The sequence below is a fragment of the Oncorhynchus mykiss genome, chromosome 15 (genome assembly GCF_057628025.1).
Source record: "Oncorhynchus mykiss isolate SJ-2025 chromosome 15, ASM5762802v1, whole genome shotgun sequence".
Classification (NCBI taxonomy): domain Eukaryota; kingdom Metazoa; phylum Chordata; class Actinopteri; order Salmoniformes; family Salmonidae; genus Oncorhynchus; species Oncorhynchus mykiss.
Window position 1 is genome coordinate 24,155,962 of NC_143036.1, and position 22,184 is coordinate 24,178,145.

At 45.8% G+C, this 22,184-nt stretch overlaps 1 protein-coding gene across 2 annotated transcripts in view; it reads left to right on the forward strand.

The window, feature by feature from the left end:
* The window catches only part of prex2 (phosphatidylinositol-3,4,5-trisphosphate-dependent Rac exchange factor 2), a 203,376-nt gene that overhangs the window by 110,187 nt on the left and 71,005 nt on the right, over window positions 1-22,184 (forward strand). For both annotated transcript variants that reach the window (XM_036944100.2, XM_036944101.2), the window contains exons 24-28: window positions 111-333; window positions 484-691; window positions 14,508-14,690; window positions 15,313-15,407; window positions 17,200-17,282. In XM_036944100.2, coding sequence (XP_036799995.1) covers window positions 111-333; window positions 484-691; window positions 14,508-14,690; window positions 15,313-15,407; window positions 17,200-17,282 — 792 coding nt within the window. The remainder of the gene's footprint in view (window positions 1-110; window positions 334-483; window positions 692-14,507; window positions 14,691-15,312; window positions 15,408-17,199; window positions 17,283-22,184) is intronic.

The following is a 22,184-nucleotide window of genomic DNA, read 5'->3' on the forward strand; positions in this document are numbered from 1 at the left end:
AACTTGGGAATTTTGATCAACTTGGTGTAATTTTGCAATCCTAAAGAGAGCATCACTAAAGCATTGTAGAAATGCTTAACTCCCACCATCTCTCTCTCTCCTCCCTCCAGTTCTCGCGGGTGTTGAAGAACAGGGCGTGGCCCACCTTCAAGCAGGCCAAAACCAAGGTGTTCCCGCTCCACAGCAGCGACTTCTGCCCCACCAACTGCCATGTGAACGTGATGGAGGTGTCCTACCCCAAAACCACCACCTCTCTGGGCAGCGCCTTCGGAGTGCAGCTGGACAACAGGAAGAGTTCCACCCTGGAGAGAGGAGGTCGTAACGCCGAACAAGGTGAGAGCATGGCACTAAGCCCTGACCTCTGACCCTAACCCTGGAGGGTTAGAGAAGGTTAGAGAAGAGGCCAGCAACTGAATGTCTTGTCATCTTGCTAGGATGCCAATGTCCATTGTAGTGCTGCGTTTAATTCTGACCGTCTCCCAGGTAAGCTGAACCCCATGGTGTACGTACAACACACCATCACCAGTATGGCAGCTCCGTCAGGTCACAGTCTGGGTCGTACGGAGGGTCACGGCCTCCGCTTCCTGCTCCGGGAGGATGACCTGCTGGTCTTGGACTCCTACCAGAAACTACTAGGCAAGCTGACCACGCTGGTGAAAGAGATGGAGGGCCACGCCTCACAGATACACGAGTGAGTCTGGCAACACACACGTACACAGATATGTGCAGGCACACACACACCTGCCTTGCACGTACGCGCGCATGGTGCGCTCACACACAGCCTTACTCAGAAGTATTTTGTTTGTCACTTCAGGAGTGGAAGAATGTGTTTATTTGTCTGAGACTATTGGTTTGATTTCCATTTTAATATGCACTGCTTGGACGGTGAAACCGGCTGGGGAGAAAATAGATTTTGGTATAAGCAGAGGAAATGGTGTGATTTGTAAAGACCGGCGACTGCTTCCGCTGACGCCGTTTCCCCTACTATAAACACACACACATTCACACTCACACACACACACACACACACACACACACACACACACACACACACACACACACACACACACTAGTATAAACTGGTCCTCCGGATACATGTGAGCCTCATAAAGTGAGCAGTAGTTTTAGAAGGCCATTGTGTGTGATATAGTGGTCTCTAGTGAGTGAGAGGAGACTTGGTCATTCTCACTCACGTTGTTACTTCAGTGCGAGCGGTGCGTGTGTTTCCTTGCTGGCCATGCTGGTTCCAGTGCTGTTGATGGTGTCATTGTTTGGAGGTTCAGAGTCACAGGGAGAAAATGTGAAACACTGACATCTGACAGGAACAACACACACACACACACACACACACACACACACACACACACACACATACGCACATATGCTTATCAGCACGGATGTTAATGACATGCTTCTGTCAATGCTAATTAGTGTATGCACACATTGTGACGCACTGAGACATTCCTTAAAGGTAGACAAGGTAGACTCATTTGCTGTGACCTCTATGGTTCTGGGTGTGTCAGTGTTAGCCAGTGGATTACAGAGACTATTGATCGGTCCTCTGATCTCTGATAGGGCCTCTCAGGAGCAGCAGAGCAAAATGAGCTCCCGGGCCCTCTTAAACCAGGCAGAGAGGGAGGGTCCATTTTGAAGGGCCCTGATTTAAAAGTTTTCTCTTGCGCTCTCTTTCGTTCTAACCCTCTTCTTCTCTCTGTCCCTCGTCCATTCTCTCTGTCCCTCGTCCATTCTCTCTGTCCCTCGTCCATTCTCTCTGTCCCTCGTCCATTCTCTCTGTCCCTCGTCCATTCTCTCTGTCCCTCGTCCATTCTCTCTGTCCCTCGTAAATTCTCTCTGTCCCTCGTCCATTCTCTCTGTCCCTCGTCCATTCTCTCTGTCCCTCGTCTATTCTCTCTGTCCCTCGTCCATTCTCTCTGTCCCTCGTCCATTCTCTCTGTCCCTCGTCCATTCTCTCTGTCCCTCGTCCATTCTCTCTGTCCCTCGTCCATTCTCTCTGTCCCTCGTCCATTCTCTCTGTCCCTCGTCCATTCTCTCTGTCCCTTGTTATTTTTTTATATTTTTTTACAGTAAACATTACAATCACAAAAGTTCCAAAAGAATAAAGACATTTCAAATGTCATATTATGTCTATATACAGTGTTGTAACGATATGCAAATAGTTAAGGTTCAAAATGGAAAATAAATCAACATGACTATAGGTTGTATTTACAATGGTGTTTGTTCTTCAGATCACAAATCTTGCTGCTGTGATTGCACACTGTGGTATTTCGCCCAATAGATATGTGAGTTTATCGAAATTGGATTTGTTTTGGAATTTTTTGTGGGTCTGTGTAATCTGAGGGAAATTGTGTGTGTGTGTGTGTGTGGCTCTCTCGCTCTCTCTCTCTCTCTCCGTCTCTCTGTCTCTGTCTCTCTCTGTCTCTGTCTCTGTGTGTGTAAGTGGCTGTGTGGTGTGTGACTGACCTTGTTTCTCTGTCTCTGTGTGGTGTGTGACTGACCTTGTCTCTCTGTCTCTGAGTGGTGTGTGTGACTGACCTTGTCTCTCTGTCTCTGTGTGTGTAAGTGGCTGTGTGGTGTGTGACTGACCTTGTCTCTGTGTGGTGTGTGACTGACATTGTCTCTCTCTCTCTGTGTGGTGTGTGACTGACCTTGTCTTTCTGTCTCTGTGTGGTGTGTGTGACTGACCTTGTCTCTCTGTCTCTGTGTGGTGTGTGTGACTGACCTTGTCTCTCTCTCTCTGTGTGGTGTGTGACTGACCTTGTCTCTCTGTCTCTTTGTGGTGTGTGACTGACCTTGTCTCTCTGTCTCTGTGTGGTGTGTGTGACTGACCTTGTCTCTCTGTCTCTGTGTGGTGTGTGTGACTGACCTTGTCTCTCCGTCTCTGTGTGGTGTGTGACTGACCTTGTCTCTCTGTCTCTTTGTGGTGTGTGACTGACCTTGTCTCTCTGTCTCTTTGTGGTGTGTGACTGACCTTGTCTCTCTGTTTCTGTGTGGTGTGTGTGACTGACCTTGTCTCTCTCTCTGTGTGGTGTGTGACTGACCTTGTCTCTCTGTCTCTTTGTGGTGTGTGACTGACCTTGTCTCTCTCTCTCTGTGTGGTGTGTGACTGACCTTGTCTCTCTGTCTCTGTGTGGTGTGTGTGACTGACCGTGTCTCTCTCTCTCTGTGTGGTGTGTGACTGACCTTGTCTCTGTGTGGTGTGTGTGACTGACCTTGTCTCTCTGTCTCTGTGTGGTGTGTGTGACTGAACTTGTCTCTCTGTGTGGTGTGTGACTGACCTTGTGTCTCTGTCTCTGTGTGGTGTGTGAATGACCTTGTCTCTCTGTCTCTGTGTGGTGTGTGACTGACCTTGTCTCTGTGTGGTGTGTGACTGACCTTGTCTCTCTGTCTCTGTGTGGTGTGTGTGACTGACCTTGTGTCTCTGTCTCTGTGTGGTGTGTGACTGACCTTGTGTCTCTGTCTCTGTGTGGTGTGTGACTGACCTTGTCTCTCTGTCTCTGTGTGGTGTGTGACTGACCTTGTCTCTCTGTCTCTGTGTGGTGTGTGACTGACCTTGTCTCTCTGTCTCTGTGTGGTGTGTGACTGACCTTGTCTCTCTGTCTCTGTGTGGTGTGTGTGACTGACCTTGTCTCTCTGTCTCTGTGTGGTGTGTGACTGACCTTGTTTCTCTGTCTCTGTGTGGTGTGTTTGACTGACCCTGTCTCTCTCTCTGTGTGGTGTGTGACTGACCTTGTGTCTCTGTGTGTGTAAGTGGCTGTGTGGTGTGTGACTGACCTTGTCTCTCTGTCTCTGTGTGGTGTGTGACTGACCTTGTCTCTCTGTCTCTGTGTGGTGTGTGACTGACCTTGTCTCTCTGTCTCTGTGTGGTGTGTGACTGACCTTGTCTCCGGTCTTTTGTGCTGTAACCATGTATTGATGAATTGAAGCTTTCACATTTGGAACAAAGGCTACTTTTATTTCACAATCAGCATTTCCTTCCTTCCCCCTCCAAAGTGGAGACGGATTTCCAACTTCCAACCTCACTGGAGGGAATGGGGATGTTTCAGTAATGGGAAAAGAGAGAGCGGACATGGAAGGATTATTAGTTGCACAACTTCTTGGCGGTGGTTCCTTGGCGTTGACCGTTTAGAAGCACCACAACCTTTGACCTTTTGCATCAGGACACCGAACATGGAGTCCCACAAGCTGTCCGAGGACGTGCCTGATGACGTGGTTTATATCTCTACCGCTTCTCCTCTCTTCTCCCCACGTCCTGCATCACGTCAAGTCCTCCTCTCCTAGTAATTTTCACCGTTGTTTATTTTCTCTTCTGCCCCAGTTCTCTCTCTTCCAACCTTTTCTCTTCCTAACTTATGTCCCCCTATCCCCCCGCCTCTCCTCCTCTCCCGCCTGCGTCTACCAGGTAAACGTCCATCCATTTCTCATCCCAGAGATTCGAACGCTAACAAAGTCTGTCTCAAATGGCACCCTGTTCCTTATATACAGTACACTGATTTGGACCAGGGCCAATAGGGCTGGGTCAACCAATAGGGCTGGGTCAACCAATAGGGCTGAGTAAACCAATAGGGCTGGGTCAACCAATAGGGCTGGGTCAACCAATAGGGCTGGGTCAACCAATAGGACTGGGTCAAAAGTAGTGCTCTATACAGTACCAGTGAACTTTTGACACACCTACTCATTCAATGGTTTTGATTTTTTAGTATTTTCTACATTGTGGAATAATAGTGAAGACATCAAATCTATGAAATAACACATATGGAGTCATGTAGTGCCAGAAAAGTGTTAAACAGATCCAAATATGTTTTACTGTATATTTGAGATTCTTCAAAGTAGCCACCCTTTGCCTTGATGTCAGCTTTGCACACTCTTGGCATTCTCTCAACCAGCTTCATGAGGTTGACTACAGTCATCCAAGTAAAACGAAGGCCCAACACAGTGCCTTCATCAAGTATTCACACACCTTGACTTTTTACACATTTTCTTGTGTCATTTTCTTGTCAACGATCTACACAAAATACTCTGATGTCAAAAATGCAAACATTTGTAAAATGCTTCATGAGGTAGTCACCTGGAATGCATTTCAATTAACAGGTGTGCCTTGTTAATTAGTGGAAATTCTTTCCTTAATGCGTTTGAGCCATTCACAGGTGTTGTGACAAGGTAGAGGTGGTAAACAGAAGATAGCCCTATTTGGTAAAATACCAAGTCTTTATTATGGCAAGAACAGCTCAGATAAGCAAAGAGAAATGACAGTCCATCATTACTTTAAGGCATGAAGGTCAGTCAATCCGGAACATCTCAAGAACTTTGAAAGTTTCTTCAAGTGCAGTCGCACAAACCATCAAGCGCTATGATGAACCTGACTGGGAAAACCCAGAGTTACCTCTGCTGCAGAGAATAAGTTCATTAAAATAACTGCACCTCAAATTGCAGCCCAAATAATTGCTCCACAGAGTTCAAGTAACAGACACATCTCAACATCAACTATTCAGAGGAGACTGCATGAATCAGGCCTTCATGGTCGAATTCTTTCAAAGAAACCACTACTAAAGGACACCAATAAGAAGAAGACACTTATTTGGGATAAGAAACACGAGCAATGGACATTAGACCGGTGGAAATCTGTCCTTAAGTCTGAGTCCAAATTTAAGATTTTTGGTTCCAACAGCCGGGTCTTTGTGATATGCAGAGTAGGTGAACAGATGATCTCTGAATGTGTGGTTCCCACCGTGAAGCATGTAGGAGGAGGTGTTATTGTGTGGGGGTGCTTGGCTCGTGACACGGTCAGTAATTTATTTAGAATTCAAAGCACACTTAATCAGCATGGCTACCACAGCATTCTGCAACGATACGCCATCCCATCTGGTTTGCACTTAGTGGGACTATCATTTGTTTTTCAACAGGACAATGACCCAACACACCTTCAGACCAAGAAGGATAGTGATGGAGTGCTGCATCAGATAACCTTGACTAGTATTCTTCAATGTAGAAAATAGTAAAAAATAAAGAAAAACCCTTGAATGAGTAGGTGTTTCCAAACTTTTGACTGGCACTGTATATTGAATAGAGTGCCATTTGGGACGCATCCCACCTCTCCAGTCCAGTCAGCTCCAATACTTCACATCTGTCCACTCTAACATGTTCACTTCCTCTCTGATTAAACCATGCTGATGCACTGTTAAGAACCTGACTGAGGTAAAGGCTTTGTAATGCAGATGCTCTTATCGATCTTGTGAGGGTGATTGATGCCTATTGAGCCGATAGAGCTTGTCAAGGGGCTTGATTAAAGGTGTATGTATATAAAGCTATTCAGGACAGACTTAGGGGAGAGCTCTGAGAGTTGGTCGCTCTCGCTCTCTTTTTGCATCTTTCCTTCTCTCCCTTCTGTTTCCTCTCTCTGTTTCTCCCTCTGTTTCTCTCTCTCTCTCTCTCTCTCTCTCTCGATCCCGCCCCTGACCCAGTGTTGTGGTCCTGTCATTGTTATTAGTGGTTTAAGCAGCAAATGACCGATCTGCATGAAACTTGATACACTATGCATACAAACGTATGTGGACACCGCTGCAAAGTAATGGATTCAGTTATTTCAGCCACACCCGTTGTTGACAGGTGTATAAAATTGAGCACACAGCCATGCAATCTCCATAGACGAACATTGGCAGTACAGTGGCCTTACTGAATAATTTATTGACTTTAAACATGCCACCTTTCCAACAAGTACATTTGTCAACTTTCTGCCCTGCTAGAGCTGCCTCAGTCAACTGCAAGTGCTGTTATTGTGAACTGGAAACGTCTAGGAGCAACAACGGCTCAGCTTCAAAGTGGTAAGCTACACTAGCTCACAGAATGGAATCGGCAAGTGCTGAAGCGCATAGCGCTTAAAGATCATTTGTCCTCGGTTGCAACACTCACTACCAAGTTCCAAACTGCCTCTGGAAGCAACGTCAGCACAAGAACTGTTCGTCAGGAGCTTCATGAAATGGGTTTCCGTTGCAGAGCAGCCACACACAATCCTAAGATCACCATGCTTAATGCAAAGCGTCCGCTGGAGTTGTGTAAAGCTCGCCGCTATTCAATTCTGGAGCAAAAAAATGGAAAATGACGCCGACAGGGAGGGCTTCTCGCTCTTAGGAAATGTTCCTGTATTTTGTTTTTTTTATGTAATATTTCTTACATTATTAGCCCAGAATTTTTTTATTAGCCCAGCTGAAAAGGACTATTGGATATCAGAGCGGCAGTAACTCACCAGCACTACCAGCATTACGACCAGAAATACAACATTCCCAAATCAGATCCTTTGTTGCCCTGGTGTGCACCCCCAGGGCAATTGAACTGAATCCAGAGGCCGACCCAAAACACTGCCGGCGGAGGAGAGGTACTCGGAGTGGTCTTCTAGTTCGACTTAGGAGGCACGCACACCACCCGCCGCTTCCAAGTATATTACTCGCTAATGTCCTGTCTATGGATAATAAAGTTGACGAGCTTAGGGCGAGGATTTCTTTCCAGAGAGACATCAGGGATTGTAACATACTCTGTTTAACGGAAACATGACTCTCTCAGGATTTACTGTCAGAGTCCGTCCAGCCAGCTGGGTTCTCCGTTCATCGCACAGACAGGAATAAATATCTCTCCGGGAAGAAGGGCAGGGGTGTATGTTTCATGATTATTGACTCATGGTGCGATTGTGATAACATGCAGGATCTCAAGTCCTTTTGTTCAACCAACCTAGAATACCTCACAATTAAATGCTGACTGTATCGTCTCCAATAAAATAATTTTGGGTTATAGTCACAGCCCTCAAAGAACATCACTGGACTTAATGCAAACTGGAAACCACAGGACTCATTTATTTTATCTGGGGATTTTTACAAAGAAAATTGTAGAAATTTTGGCTGCCGAAGTTCTAAAACACTTGACCACTGCTACTTCAACTTCTGGGATGCCTACAAGGCCCTCCCATGCACCCCTTCAGAAAATCTGATCGTGACTCCGTTTTGCTCCTCGCTTCCTATAGGCAGAAACTCACAGGAAATACCTGTGCTAAGAACTATTCAATGCTGATCTGACCAATCGGAATCCACACTTCAAGATTGTTTTGATCACACGGACTGGGATATGTTCCGGGTAGCCTCTAAGAATAGCATTGACGAATATACTGATACGGTGACTGAGTTTATCAGGAAGTGTATAGGAGATGTTGTACCCACTGTACTATTAAAACCTACCCAAACCAGCAACCTTGGATAGATGGCAGCATTTGTGGAAAACTGAGAGAGCGAACCACTGCATTTAATCATGGCAAGGTGACTGGGAATATGGCAGAATACAAACAGTGTAGTCATTCCCCTTTGTAAGGCAATCAAACAGGCAAAACGTCAGTATAGAGACAAAGTGCAGTCGCAATTCAATGGCTCAGACACTATATGTATGTGGCAGGGTCTACAGACAATCACAGACTTACAGTGCCTTGCGAAAGTATTCGGCCCCCTTGAACTTTGCGACCTTTTGCCACATTTCAGGCTTCAAACATAAAGATATAAAACTGTATTTTTTTGTGAAGAATCAACAACAAGTGGGACACAATCATGAAGTGGAACGACATTTATTGGATATTTCAAACTTTTTTAACAAATCAAAAACTGAAAAATTGGGCGTGCAAAATTATTCAGCCCCCTTAAGTTAATACTTTGTAGCGCCACCTTTTGCTGCGATTACAGCTGTAAGTCGCTTGGGGTATGTCTCTATCAGTTTTGCACATCGAGAGACTGAAATTGTTTCCCATTCCTCCTTGCAAAACAGCTCGAGCTCAGTGAGGTTGGATGGAGAGCATTTGTGAACAGCAGTTTTCAGTTCTTTCCACAGATTCTCGATTGGATTCAGGTCTGGACTTTGACTTCGCCATTCTAACACCTGGATATGTTTATTTTTGAACCATTCCATTGTAGATTTTGCTATATGTTTTGGATCATTGTCTTGTTGGAAGACAAATCTCCGTCCCAGTCTCAGGTCTTTTGCAGACTCCATCAGGTTTTCTTCCAGAATGGTCCTGTATTTGGCTCCATCCATCTTCCCATCAATTTTAACCATCCTCCCTGTCCCTGCTGAAGAAAAGCAGGCCCAAACCATGATGCTGCCACCACCATGTTTGACAGTGGGGATGGTGTGTTCAGCTGTGTTGCTTTTACGCCAAACATAACGTTTTGCATTATTACCAAAAAGTTCAATTTTGGTTTTGTCTGACCAGAGCACCTTCTTCCACATGTTTGGTGTGTCTCCCAGGTGGCTTGTGGCAAACTTTAAACAACACTTTTTATGGATATCTTTAAGAAATGGCTTTCTTCTTGCCACTCTTCCATAAAGGCCAGATTTGTGCAATATACGACTGATTGTTGTCCTATGGACAGAGTCTCCCACCTCAGCTGTAGATCTCTGCAGTTCATCCAGAGTGATCATGGGCCTCTTGGCTGCATCTCTGATCAGTCTTCTCCTTGTATGAGCTGAAAGTTTAGAGGTACGGCCAGGTCTTGGTAGATTTGCAGTGGTCTGATACTCCTTCCATTTCAATATTATCGCTTGCACAGTGCTCCTTGGGATGTTTAAAGCTTGGGAAATCTTTTTGTATCCAAATCCGGCTTTAAACTTCTTCACAACTGTATCTCGGACCTGCCTGGTGTGTTCCTTGTTCTTCATGATGCTCTCTGCGCTTTTAACGGACCTCTGAGACTATCACAGTGCAGGTGCATTTATACGGAGACTTGATTACACACAGGTGGATTGTATTTATCATCATTAGTCATTTAGGTCAACATTGGATCATTCAGAGATCCTCACTGAACTTCTGGAGAGAGTTTGCTGCACTGAAAGTAAAGGGGCTGAATAATTTTGCACGCCCAATTTTTCAGTTTTTGATTTGTTAAAAAAGTTTGAAATATCCAATAAATGTCGTTCCACTTCATGATTGTGTCCCACTTGTTGTTGATTCTTCACAAAAAAATACAGTTTTATATCTTTATGTTTGAAGCCTGAAATGTGGCAAAAAGTCGCAAAGTTCAAGGGGGCCGAATACTTTCGCAAGGCACTGTAAAAAGGAAAACCAGCCACGTCACGGACACCAACGTCTTGCTTTCGGACAAGCTAAACAACTTCTTCGCCCGCTTTGAGGATAACACAGTGCCACCGGCGCGGCCCGCTACCAAGGACTGTGGGCTCTTCTTCTTCGTGGCCGATGTGAGTAAGACATTTAAGAGTGTTAACCTTTGAAAGGCTGCCGGTCCAGACTGCATACCTAGCAGCATCCTCAGAGCATGCACAGACCAGCTGGCTAGTGTGTTTACGGACATATCCAATCTCTCCCTATCCAAGTCTGCTGTCCCCACATGCTTCAAGATGTCCACCCTTGTTCCTGTACCCAAGAAAGCAAAGGTAACTGAACTAAATGACTATTGCCCCGTAGCACTCACTTCTGTCATCATGAAGTGCTTTGAGAGACTAGTCAATGATCATATCACCTCTACCTTACCCGACACCCTAGACCCACTTCAATTTGCTTACCGCCCCAATAGATCCACAGATGATGCAATCATCATCACACTGCACACTGCCCTATCCTATCTGTACAAGAGGAATACCTATGTATGAATGCTGTTCATTGACTACAGCTCAGCATTCAACACCATAGTACCCTCCAAGCTCATCATTAAGCTCGAGGCCCTGGGTCTGAACCCCGCCATGTGCAACTGGGTCCTGGACTTCCTGACAGGCCGCCGTCCGGTGGTGAAGGTAGGAAACAACACCTCCGCTTCGCTGATCCTCAACACTGGGACCCCACAATGGTCCGTGCTCAGCCCCCTCCTGTACTGTTCACCCTTGAGTGCGTGGCCACGCACTCAATCATCAAGTTTGCCAACAATGATGAGACAGCCTACAGGGAGGAGGTGAGGGCTCCGAGAGTGTGGTGCCAGGAAAATAACCTCTTACTCAACGTCAACAAAAGAAAGGAGATGATGGTGGACTTCAGGAAACAGCAGAGGGAGCAACACCCTATCCACATTGACTGGAACGCAGTTGAGAAGGTGGACATTTTCAAGGTCCTCGGCATACACATCACTGACAAACTGAAATGGTCCACCCACACAGACAATGTGTGGTGAAGAAGGCGCAACAGCACCTCTTCAACCTCAGGAGGCTGAAGAAAGAAACCCTCACAAACCTTTACAGATGCACAATTGAGAGCATCCTGTCGGGCTGTATCACTGCCTGGTACGGCAACTGCACCGCCCGCAACTGTAGGGCTCTCCATTGGGGTGGTGCCTCCATCCCAACGCATCACTGGGGGCAAACAAGCTGGGACCGAGAAACTGAAAACAGCTTCTATCTCAAGGCCATCAGACTGTTAAATAGCCATCATTAGCACATTAGAGGCTGCTGCCTACATACATAGACTTGAAATCACTGGCCACTTTAATAAATTCGAACACTAGACACTAATAATTTAAAGTTAAAATATTTTCCATTACTCATCTCGTGTATATACTGTATTCTATTATTTTCTACCGTGTCTTAGTCTATGCCGTTCTGACATTGCTCGTCCAAATATGTATATATTTAATTCCTTTCCTTTACTTAGATTTGTGTATGTTGTGAAAGATATTACTGCACTGTTGGCACTAGAAACACAAGCATTTCGCTACACCTGCAATAACATCTGCTAAGCATGTGTATGTGACCAATAACATGTTACTTGATTTGAGCACTTGAAACGCTTTCCCTGTGGTGATGAATCATGCATCACTATCTGGCAGTCCAATGGACAAATCTGGGTTTCGTGGATGCCAGGAGAACGCTACCTGCTCGAAGGCATAGTGCCAACTGTAATGTTTGGTGGAAGAGGAATAATAGTCTGGGGCAGTTTTTCATTGTTCGGGCTAGGCCCCTTAATTCCGGTGAAGGGAAATGTTAACACTACAGCTTACAATGACATTCTAGACATTTCTGTGCTTCCAACTTTGTGGCAACAGTTTGGGGAAGGCCCTTTTTCAGCATGACAATGCCCCAATGCTCCCATTCTTCTCTGCAGATCCTCTCAAGCTCTGTTTGGTTTGATGGGGAACGTCGCTACACAGTGATTTTCAGGTCTCTCCAGAGATGTTTGATCAAGTCCGAGCTCTGGCTGGAACACTCAAGGACATTCAGAGACTTGTCCCAAAGCCTGTGTTGTCTTGGCTGTGTTCTTAGGGTTGTTGTCCTGTTGGAAGGTGAACATTCACACTAGTCTGAGCTCTTGAGCCGGTTTTCATCAAGGATCTCTCTGTTCTTTGCTCTGTTAATCTTTCCCTCGATCCTCACTATTCTTCCAGTCCCTGCCACTGAAAAACATCCCCACAGAATGATGCTGCCACCACCATGCTTCACTGTCAGGATGGTATTGGCCAGGTGATGAGTGGCGCCTGGTTTCCTCCGGACGTGACACTTGGCATCTTGTTTCTCATGGTCTGAGAGTCCTTTAGGTGCCTTTTGGCAAACTCCAAACAGACTGTCATGTGCCTTTTACTGAGGAGTGGCTTCCGTCTGGCTACTTTACCATAAAGGCCTGATTGGTGGAGTGCTGCAGAGATGGTGGTCATTCTGGAAGCTTTTCCCATCTCCACAAAGGAACTCTGGAGCTCGGGTTCTTGGTCAACTCCCTGACCAAGGCCCTTCTCCCCCGATTGCTCAGTTTGGCCGGGCGGCCAGCTCTAGGAAGAGTTGGGGGTTCCTAACTTCTTCCAGTTAAGAATGATGGAGGCCACTGTGTTCTTGGGAACCTCTAGTGCTGCAGAATTGTTTTGATAACATTCGCCATATCTGTGCCTCGACACAATAATGTCTCTGAGCTCTATGGACATGGCTTTGTTTTTGCTCTGACATGCACTGTCTACTGTGGGACCTTATATAGATAGGTGTGTGCCTTTCCAAATCATGTCCAATCAATTGAATTTACCACAGCTGGACGCCAATCAAGATGTATAAACACCTCCGGGATGGTCAATGGAAACGGGATGCACCTGAGCTCATTTTCGAGACTCTTGGCAAAGGTTCTGAATACTTATGTAAATAATGTATTTCTGTTTTAATTTTTTTCATAGTTTCATAAATGTGAAGGAGAAAAGAGGTTTTTGCTTTGTCATTATGAATTATTGTGTGTAGTAGGGGGAAAAAGTATCCATATTAGAATAAGGCTGTCGCAAAATGTGGAAAACGTGAAGGGGTCTGAATACTGCATTTCTCCCTGCTCCCTCTGATGCCCTGCACACAAGCCCTAAGCTGCTTACACTTCCTTATATACTACCAGCCAATCACGGGGCCTGGAACCTTCTCCATGGCAATGGAATGCCACTGCATTCTAGAGGGGCATTGTTGTGGCATCTGGAGTGGGATTTAATGATGGCAGGTCTCCGTTGCTTCTTCTCTGAATGGATAGATGTCGGGATGGATTAAAGGGGAAAACGACAGGACTTTTGAAATGATAGAGCCTGTATCATCTATCATGTGATGTGAGGTGTGAGAGGACATGAGGGCAGTCTGTTAACTCCGCCAAAATGAAACAGTCTCAAGTAAAGCCTGAAACGTGACACAACGGAAAATATACGCAGTGACGGACATGAATGGAATTAGTCTGAAATGCAAACAGACATGGCGTGTTAGTGTTTTTCTGTATATAGGCCAGTCAGGAAGTCCAAGCCTGGCATTTATTGGAAATATGGCTCTAAATGACTCCATGTGTTGCTGCAGTTCTGTGAAAATATCCTGGTCTGCATGCTAAATGGCACAATATTCCCGATCGTGTACTACTATGTAGGGAACAGGGTGCCATTTGGGACGCACAATCGCGCTCTGATCCTCTTCCTCCACAAAGCCCCTGATAGAACCCAGGCATGCAGAGCGAGAGGCTGAGTTGAGGGGCTGGTGTGTGTTGAGTTTAGGCTGTTGACGCAGCTGGCTGTGCATGTTTGAAGTTATTCATATTTGGAGGACCTCTGGCCTGCTGGCGTTGTTGTGAGGAAGACTAGCACAAACAGGTTGGAGCTTTGTTTGGCTCTCACTGTCAGTGGGTGTGTGAGTGATGCATGCGCACGCACACACATTCGATGATAGGCCTCCACACACATGCAAGTGCGGACACATTCACTCGCTCACATGTCTTAACATACGCAATTACACATACACACACACACGCAAACACACACATCTTGATGATGTTAAACGCTGTGTTCTTTCACCACGAGGCATGTTTTCGGTGTAAAGTCAACTTGACATTGCACTTTTGAGAGGATGTTAAGGTTGGAGGAGTGAAGCCTTGTTCGTCGTCATGCTCTCCTGCCTGGTTAGTTGGTGATGGTTATTTTTGACTGCTACAGGAAGGCTGTAGAGTGTGGCTACTTTCAATAACCTGCATTTTCTCTCTCTGGTCTCTCTCTCTTTCCCTCTTCTCTCTCTCTCTCTCTCTCTCCCAGCCTCCTCTCCTCCATCACCCTCCCCCCTGCCTCAGACATGAAGACCCCAGAGAGTTACATCTCAGCGGAGAGCGAAGGAGAGCGAGGAGGAGAGAAGAACGGAAAGAAGGTGTGTTTCAACGTTGCCGGAGACGAACAGGAGGACTCAGGACACGACACCATCAGCAACAGAGACTCCTACAGGTAATGACCAAGAGAGGGAGGGATGGAGCGAGAGAATATAGTTGGTAGCCAATTAGCCTGTTGGTGAATAACATTTCTCCCTCTGTTGTTTTTGTGACTAACAGCAACATAAAGGCTGCATCCCAAATGGCACCTGTTAGGAAGGTCTAGATCCTTCTTGACCTCTTTGTCTTGACCTCTCCGTTCAGATGGTGTCTCCAAAATAAATGTATACAAAAGGCAACTACAAACAGCCCGAACTAACAAAATACCTCATGGCCACCAAACCCACCAGCAGCCTTACGGCTCTCCAAACTGGCCCTCTGACTGATCACCTTAATGGGCAGCACCCGACGTGCTTATTAAGCAGGCTCAGCACTTGGACAAGGTTGCTGCTGCCCTCTGGGGGAATGGAGTGTGGTAGTGTCACATGCATAGTGTGTTTGTCTATGTCCTAACCCTAACCTTCCCCCCTATATCATAACACAAAGTATTCTCTACTTTTAACCAAGGTCCATAGGGTATAGGGTGCCATTTGGGATGACGCCAGAAAGATTGACAGTAACCAGTTTTTAGTATTAGAGGGCAGTAATAGTGTTTCTACGGGCTGCTGGAACATGTTTTTCTCTGTGTCTCTCTTCAGTGACTGTAACAGCAACAGGAACTCCATAGCTTCCTTCACCAGTATCTGTAGCAGCCACTGCAGCTCCTATGTTCACAGTGATGAGATGGACTCAGGTAACCACTACACACACACACACACTTTGATGAGATGGACTCAGGTAACCACTACACACACACACACACACACACACACACATACACACACACACACACTTTGATGAGATGGACTCGGGTAACCACTACACACACACACACACACACACTTTGATGAGATGGACTTAGGTAACCACTTCACACACACACTTTGATGAGATGGACTCAGGTAACCACTACACACACACACACACTTTGATGAGATGGACTCAGGTAACCACTACACACACACACACACACACACACACACACTTTGATGAGATGGACTCAGGTAACTAGTACATGCAGTCACATACACACAGACTCCAGTTAGCAGAACCCTGTAATCCAAGTCAACCCCCCCACACACACACACACACACACACCACAGATATAAATTACATAACACACGTGAATGATTTACCGTGGAAGTAGTTGTAATGTTATAAATGACCAAAGTATACTGCAAATGCCTCACCTGTCTGTCCACAGTAGTAACACCATTCAGGATTAGGGTTGCACATCGAGGGTATATTACTGGAAACTTTCAAAGTTTACCAGTAAACTAACAGAATTTTGTTAACTTTCAAGGATTTCTGTAATTTGTCTAGTGGCCCTTTTGGGTATTTGCACCCAACTTCATCTTCCATAATCATGTCAACAAAAGAACAAGCTTGAAATGAACTTCAACCAAATTTGAACCCAGCTCAATGAACAGAACAGAACACACGTCCTTTTCTTCCCTCTGTCCACAGTAGTCCTATACAATAACGCCACACATGATACGTACTATTTACTATACAGGACACAAGTTCAAGGCCTACTTTAGACCGCACGATACTTGTTCCATTTTCCCTATTCAACCACAAGGTATAATAACACACATCTGACTGACAGGACTTGATTATGACCTGGCTACATGATTATGGCTTTGAATCTAATGCATGTAACAATTGGCACCATATTCTATACATAGTGCACTACTTTTGACCAGAGCCGCATGGTCCCTGGTCGAAAGTAGTGCACTATATAGGGAATAGGGTGCCATTTGGGATGCAACCCATGTGAACGGAAAGCCTGTGGATTAGTATGATTGGGTATGGCAGGCGTTTGGCTGGGTCAACCCACAGCTGTGTCAACCCTTACAAAAAAAAACACATGAAGTGTTCCAAAAACACATGTGAAATTGTGTGTGAATTCATGTGATTTTCCACATGTGAAATCATTTGTTTTTTCTGTAAGGGAAAAAAGTCAAATATCGATCTCTGTATCTGTCTGCTGTCTGCCAGAGAGCTATCACACACACACACACACACACACACACACACACACACACACACACACACACACACACACACACACACACACACACACACACACACACACACACACACACACACACACACACACATACACACACACACACTGTCATTGTGGTTTACAGGCCCTCACTTAGCAATTAGCATATAATGGCTATGAATTTAGCATGGAGGTGGTTTTGGCAGGATCTTTACAGCTGTGACCGAGATCTGACAGACAGATGGACACAGACAGGCGATTGGACTGGACACAGGGCTGCGTGTGTGTGTCTGCGTGTGTGTGTCTGCATGTGTGTCTGCGTGTGTGTCTGCGTGTGTGTCTGCGTGTGTGTCTGCGTGTGTGTCTGTGTGTGTGTCTGTGTCTGTGTCTGTGTGTGTGTGTGTGTGTGTGTGTGTGTGTCTGTGTGTGTGTCTGCGTCTAATGCTGACTGATGTTTATGAATATTGTCCTATAGGAGACGAGATGCCTGCCAGTGTATGGATATCTCATGATAAGCAGAAGAAACTACACAGCTTTCTGGAGCATCTCTTCAGCCAGGTGGGAACTGAGCCCTATAACAAATCCCAGTGGGCATCGTCCCATGGCGGTGGTACTGTTAAGACTCATTGCTACTACAGATTATGGACACAAGGGAGAGGTGTAACATTTCAAATTGTGAAGTAAATAATATCAGTGGACTTTGGACAATGTCGTATAGTACAATACAATAATACATTGCCTCCCAAATTGCACCCTATTCCCTATGGATCATGGTCATAAGTAGTACGCTATAGAGGGAATATGTTTCCTTTTGGGACACAGGTTAATTGTACTGTTTGACATCAGCCCCACTTGTTGCCTACTGGAATTAGATTTCGTAAATCAAATGAATCTGCCGTTGCTAAGGCTACGTCCTCCTTTCCTGACTTCCTAGAAATCCATATGGGTATGAGATGTTGTTTTGGTTTCTTAGATTTCATGTTTGTGGTTTCCTGGGATATTTAGGTTTTTTCCTTCTGACCTATCACCTCTGTTGATTTACTATCACATGTCTGGCGGGCCGGCCCACCCAACCACTGGTCTACAAACATCAGGGTAGCCTAACCTTGACCCCTAACCTCTCTCACACTCTGGGGAGTATGATAGCATGGCCCCTTTGACACACACTCTCCCCACCACGCACAAACACTCCTGGGAGACATTTCCACTGGGTTGAAAGAGCCCGTTGAACGTTTCTGTCTCCATCCATGGGCAGTAAACGTACAGAATGGGGTCCGCTGCTGCCTCGGCACTTTCCGCTCCTTTCCTTTCCTGCCTCGTTTGTTTTATTGTAGGCCAGCTTCCCGGGCTTTGTTTATACATGACAGATGAGATGTGATCTGTTAGCAGGGGTTAGGGGGTGCGTGTTTGTGTATTAGCGGCAGAGCTGTTCCAGTTCTTCAAGATTTGACGGCAGTTAAATTCATGCAATGGAATTTAATTATGGACACAGTGATTACCCAAACACACACACTTCCCTTATCACTGAAGTGCACACCGTAGAAAAGAAGATCGTAGTTTTCATCTTTGAGATATTTCTAGTTGTTGTATTTTTATATTCCTCATAAGAGTGACACTGAGGCCTCCCGAGTGGCGCAGTGGTCTAGGGCACTGCATCGCAGCGCATGCTATGCCACCAGAGACTCTGGGATCGCGACCGGGAGGTCCGTGGGGCGACGCACAATTGGCCTAGCGTTGTCCGGGTTAGGGAGGGTTTGGCCGGTAGGGATATCCTTGTCTCATCGCGCACCAGTGACTCCTGTGGCGGGCCGGGCGCAGTGCACGCTAACCAGGTCGCCAGGTGCACGGTGTTTCCTCCGACACATTGGTGCTGCCGGCTTCCGGGCTGGAGGTGCGCTGTGTTAAGAAGCAGGGCGGCTTGGTTGGGTTGTGTTTCGGAGGACGCATGACTTTCAACCTTCGTCTCTCCCGAGCCCGTACGGGAGTTGTAGCGATGAGACAAGATAGTAATTACTAACAGTTGGATACCAGGAAATTGGGGAGAAAAAGGGGGTTAAAAAAATAGAATTTAAAAAGTGACACAGAGATCCAGCATATTGAATATATTATAGAGATCATCAGACATATCGGATACATCAAAAGACCCCCTTCCCCCAACCCAAATAGTATTTTCTCCTCCCATCTCCAATACAAAGACTGTATGTCCAGCACAGGACAAATGTAGTCTCTCTAGACAGACTTGTTGCCTCCCACGATGTTCCTGTGTTTCTGGCTTAACACCTCTGTAGAAGTTCCGGCGTCAGTTGGGGTAGAACGGACGAGTCGGCGTCACCGGAGACATCACTGCTGTATCCACTTATTGCCCTAGATAAAACATGAGCTCAATTCCCGCCCGCATTTTAAGCCCCGCCTACCCAAACTCGTGATTTGTAGGGACAGTTGTCTGTCCGAAGAGGTTGTCTGACCCTCCCCGTGAAAAATGTTTCTCCCCCTTTGGAAATTTCTGAGAGAATCCAAAATTCTTCCCAGACCTTGTGCCGTAGCTCCAAACATTTCTCCAAGTGTATAAGTGCAGTATCTAGAAGTGCAGTATCTGGAAGTGCAGTATCTGGAAGTGCAGTACAGTGTTTCAGGGCAGTTTCCTCTTGCACAAACAAAGAAAACAATTTCATGACATTTCATTTAATTCTGGAATCTCCATGATCATCGAACAACGATCATCTGACTGGGAGGTTAAAGTTGTCCCAGACTGTGACAGAAGAAATGACCAGCAGGTCTGCGTTTTCAGCCTTTTTATAACAGGGGCAGAAGTATGGTTAGAGTTTCACAGTGAGGGTGCAGCCAGTGAAAGAGTAGATATGACAAGGAGATATGTCCTCACTTGTAAGCCAGGAGACCTGTCCCCGCTGCATCATAAAAGGAGACCTGACCCCCCCATAATCCACCAACACCCCCACCTTCTGGGGCTTCTTACTTAGAGAGAGGCGGACAATTGAGATTGAGATAGCCTGGTACTCATTTCTAGACCTCAGCCCCACAGTCCAGACTCCATTTTCCCGGCTAAATGGAGCTTTACCCATCCTGCCGAGGGACTCTCTGGTCACGCCGTCTTATTCCTGACTAGCACCTTATAATAGAATCTCCCTGAGGAGAAGCCCTCTTTGCCAAGGACACAAGTAGCACTACCAAACCTCCCTGGGTAGTCATAAACATTCCTTTAGTTTGCTTCCATGCTCCAATGGTTTACCATCCTTAGAGATGGTAAGATTGGGATGTGCTGTGTTAGGGTCTAGGGTCCACTTCATACGGCTACCTACCCTTCAGCTCAGCATCACACTACGTCTTACAGTTCTCTCATCGGTTTCTCCTGCAGCTGGGACACAGTCTTTCTCCATCTGCTCTCTCTGAGACACAGCTCTCTTAATCTCTCCCTCACACACCTGGCTATAGACACTGATCTTAGACCAGTCCTCGGTGCACGACGGCTGCTTCAGCTCAGTGCTTCCCGTCAGTAGCACAGTGATTTCCTGCTCCAGCTCTTTAATGGACCATTTACCCTGCCTCTCTGCTGCAGTCTGCTTCCCCTCAATCACCTCAATGAGCTGGACCTGACTTCCCTTAATGAGATCCATCAGATCAGTGAAGAGCTGCATCCGCACGCTGTCTCCTATCTCTCTCTCTCTCTCTCTCTCTCTCTCTCTCTCCGCGTCTCTCTTGCTGAGCTCTATGGACTCATTAATCTCCTGAACCTTCTGTTGTCGCTCCTGGATCATCTGCTGCACCTGTGCCTCCGTCTTCCTCCTTCCTCTCCCCATACTCTTCCTCTAGAGGGACAATGTGGTGACTCTTGTGGTCTGCCTCGGTGTAGAACTGGCACACACACATCTGGTCAGTCCTACAGAACAGCTCCAAGGAGTCTGTCTTGCTTCTTGCACATCCTGTCTTCCAGGTTCTGCATGGGGGTCGATCAGCTTGTGTCTCTTTAAGGCTGCGGCTACCTGATGCAGGCTGCAGGTGAGTTTCGCGGTAAGAGGTCAGACACACCGGGCAGGATTTCAGAGCCTTGAGCTTCGTCCCAGTGCAGACGTCACAGGGCACTTCTCCCGGCTCAGCAGCTTTTACTTGAACTGCCTGCCTGAACTGAGCAGTCATCTCAGAAATGAAAGAGATCTGGTCTCTGACCAAAATCTGTTTTACGGAGTGGACACTGGCACAGTCCAGTGCTATCGCAGTATCCGCTGATGCAAGACTTGCAGAAGTTGTGTCCACATGTAATAGACAGGCTTTGTGAACACATCCAGACATATAGAGCACACAAACAAACTGCTCTTCTGACAGGATACTGCTGCAGGTGGCCATATCTAGACGGAGACCATGAAACATGGCATTAGCCGAATGTCAATAAAACTGTATGAATTGACATATTCAGCATTGAAGAGCCCCTCAAGCCTCCTAAAGCACCTCATTTATCATGTGATTTACCTAACAGAAGGAACATTTCAATAGGTGGTGCAGGTGTCCCGATTATGTTTTTTTTGGGGGGGGGAGGGGGGGGGGAGCTGTGGTTACACAAAAAAATAACTTTTTTTGTTTGTTGCTTTACCCTAAAAGTGACAACATATTTTTGGCATAAATGTGCCAACGGGGGTAATTTTTTATCGCAATTTGGTATTGATTGCAAAGAGACAGTCATATGCATGTATTTTTTTTTAATCACACATTTATCCTTAAATTTGATGTTTCAAAATGTTTTTGTATGGTTTTCACATTTTGAACAGATTTTTTTAAGTACATTTTATCCGTAGTCACTAGTTAGGAACATTAGTCTGTTATTCATTCAAAATGTTGTGTTTCTGTGATACTGAGAAATTGGCGATTGAGCTCATCTGTGATAGCTGTATGGCCTAAAATGGCCACTGATATGGGGGATAATCTGTAGGCAATATGGGCGCTGGTGCCATCAGACTTTTAGCTCTAAATGTTTTATTCTATGAGCTATAAACTCGGTGCCATTTGGACCTGAAAGATGAGACTCTCAACTTGGTAAAGAGACATTGACTGGAAGTTAAATATATATTTGTTCTAGTGGCTGCCATGCCTTCCATGGGTCAAATCTGGAGTGGCTCCATACCTATATATTTTCAGTGTACATGCATCTATCTCTAGTGCCAAATTTGGTAGACTATCGCAAAGTTCACTTTTGACTCCACATTTTCAGTTTAGTAGACAACAAAATAATAGTTTATTCCTCCATATTAACACAGAAATCATGTATTTAAAAATGTTGGTAACTACTTGCTTGATAACGTCCTGAAATTTCGTAAGGATTAAAAACTAAATTCAGAATGTGTTCCTTTTTGGCGCTTTTAGGGTTAAGCGTGTACATTACTGGAGTTATACTTGGGATATAGTTTTTCAATGGAAAAAGTAAGAAATAGCTGGAAAGAGTCTAAAGTTGTC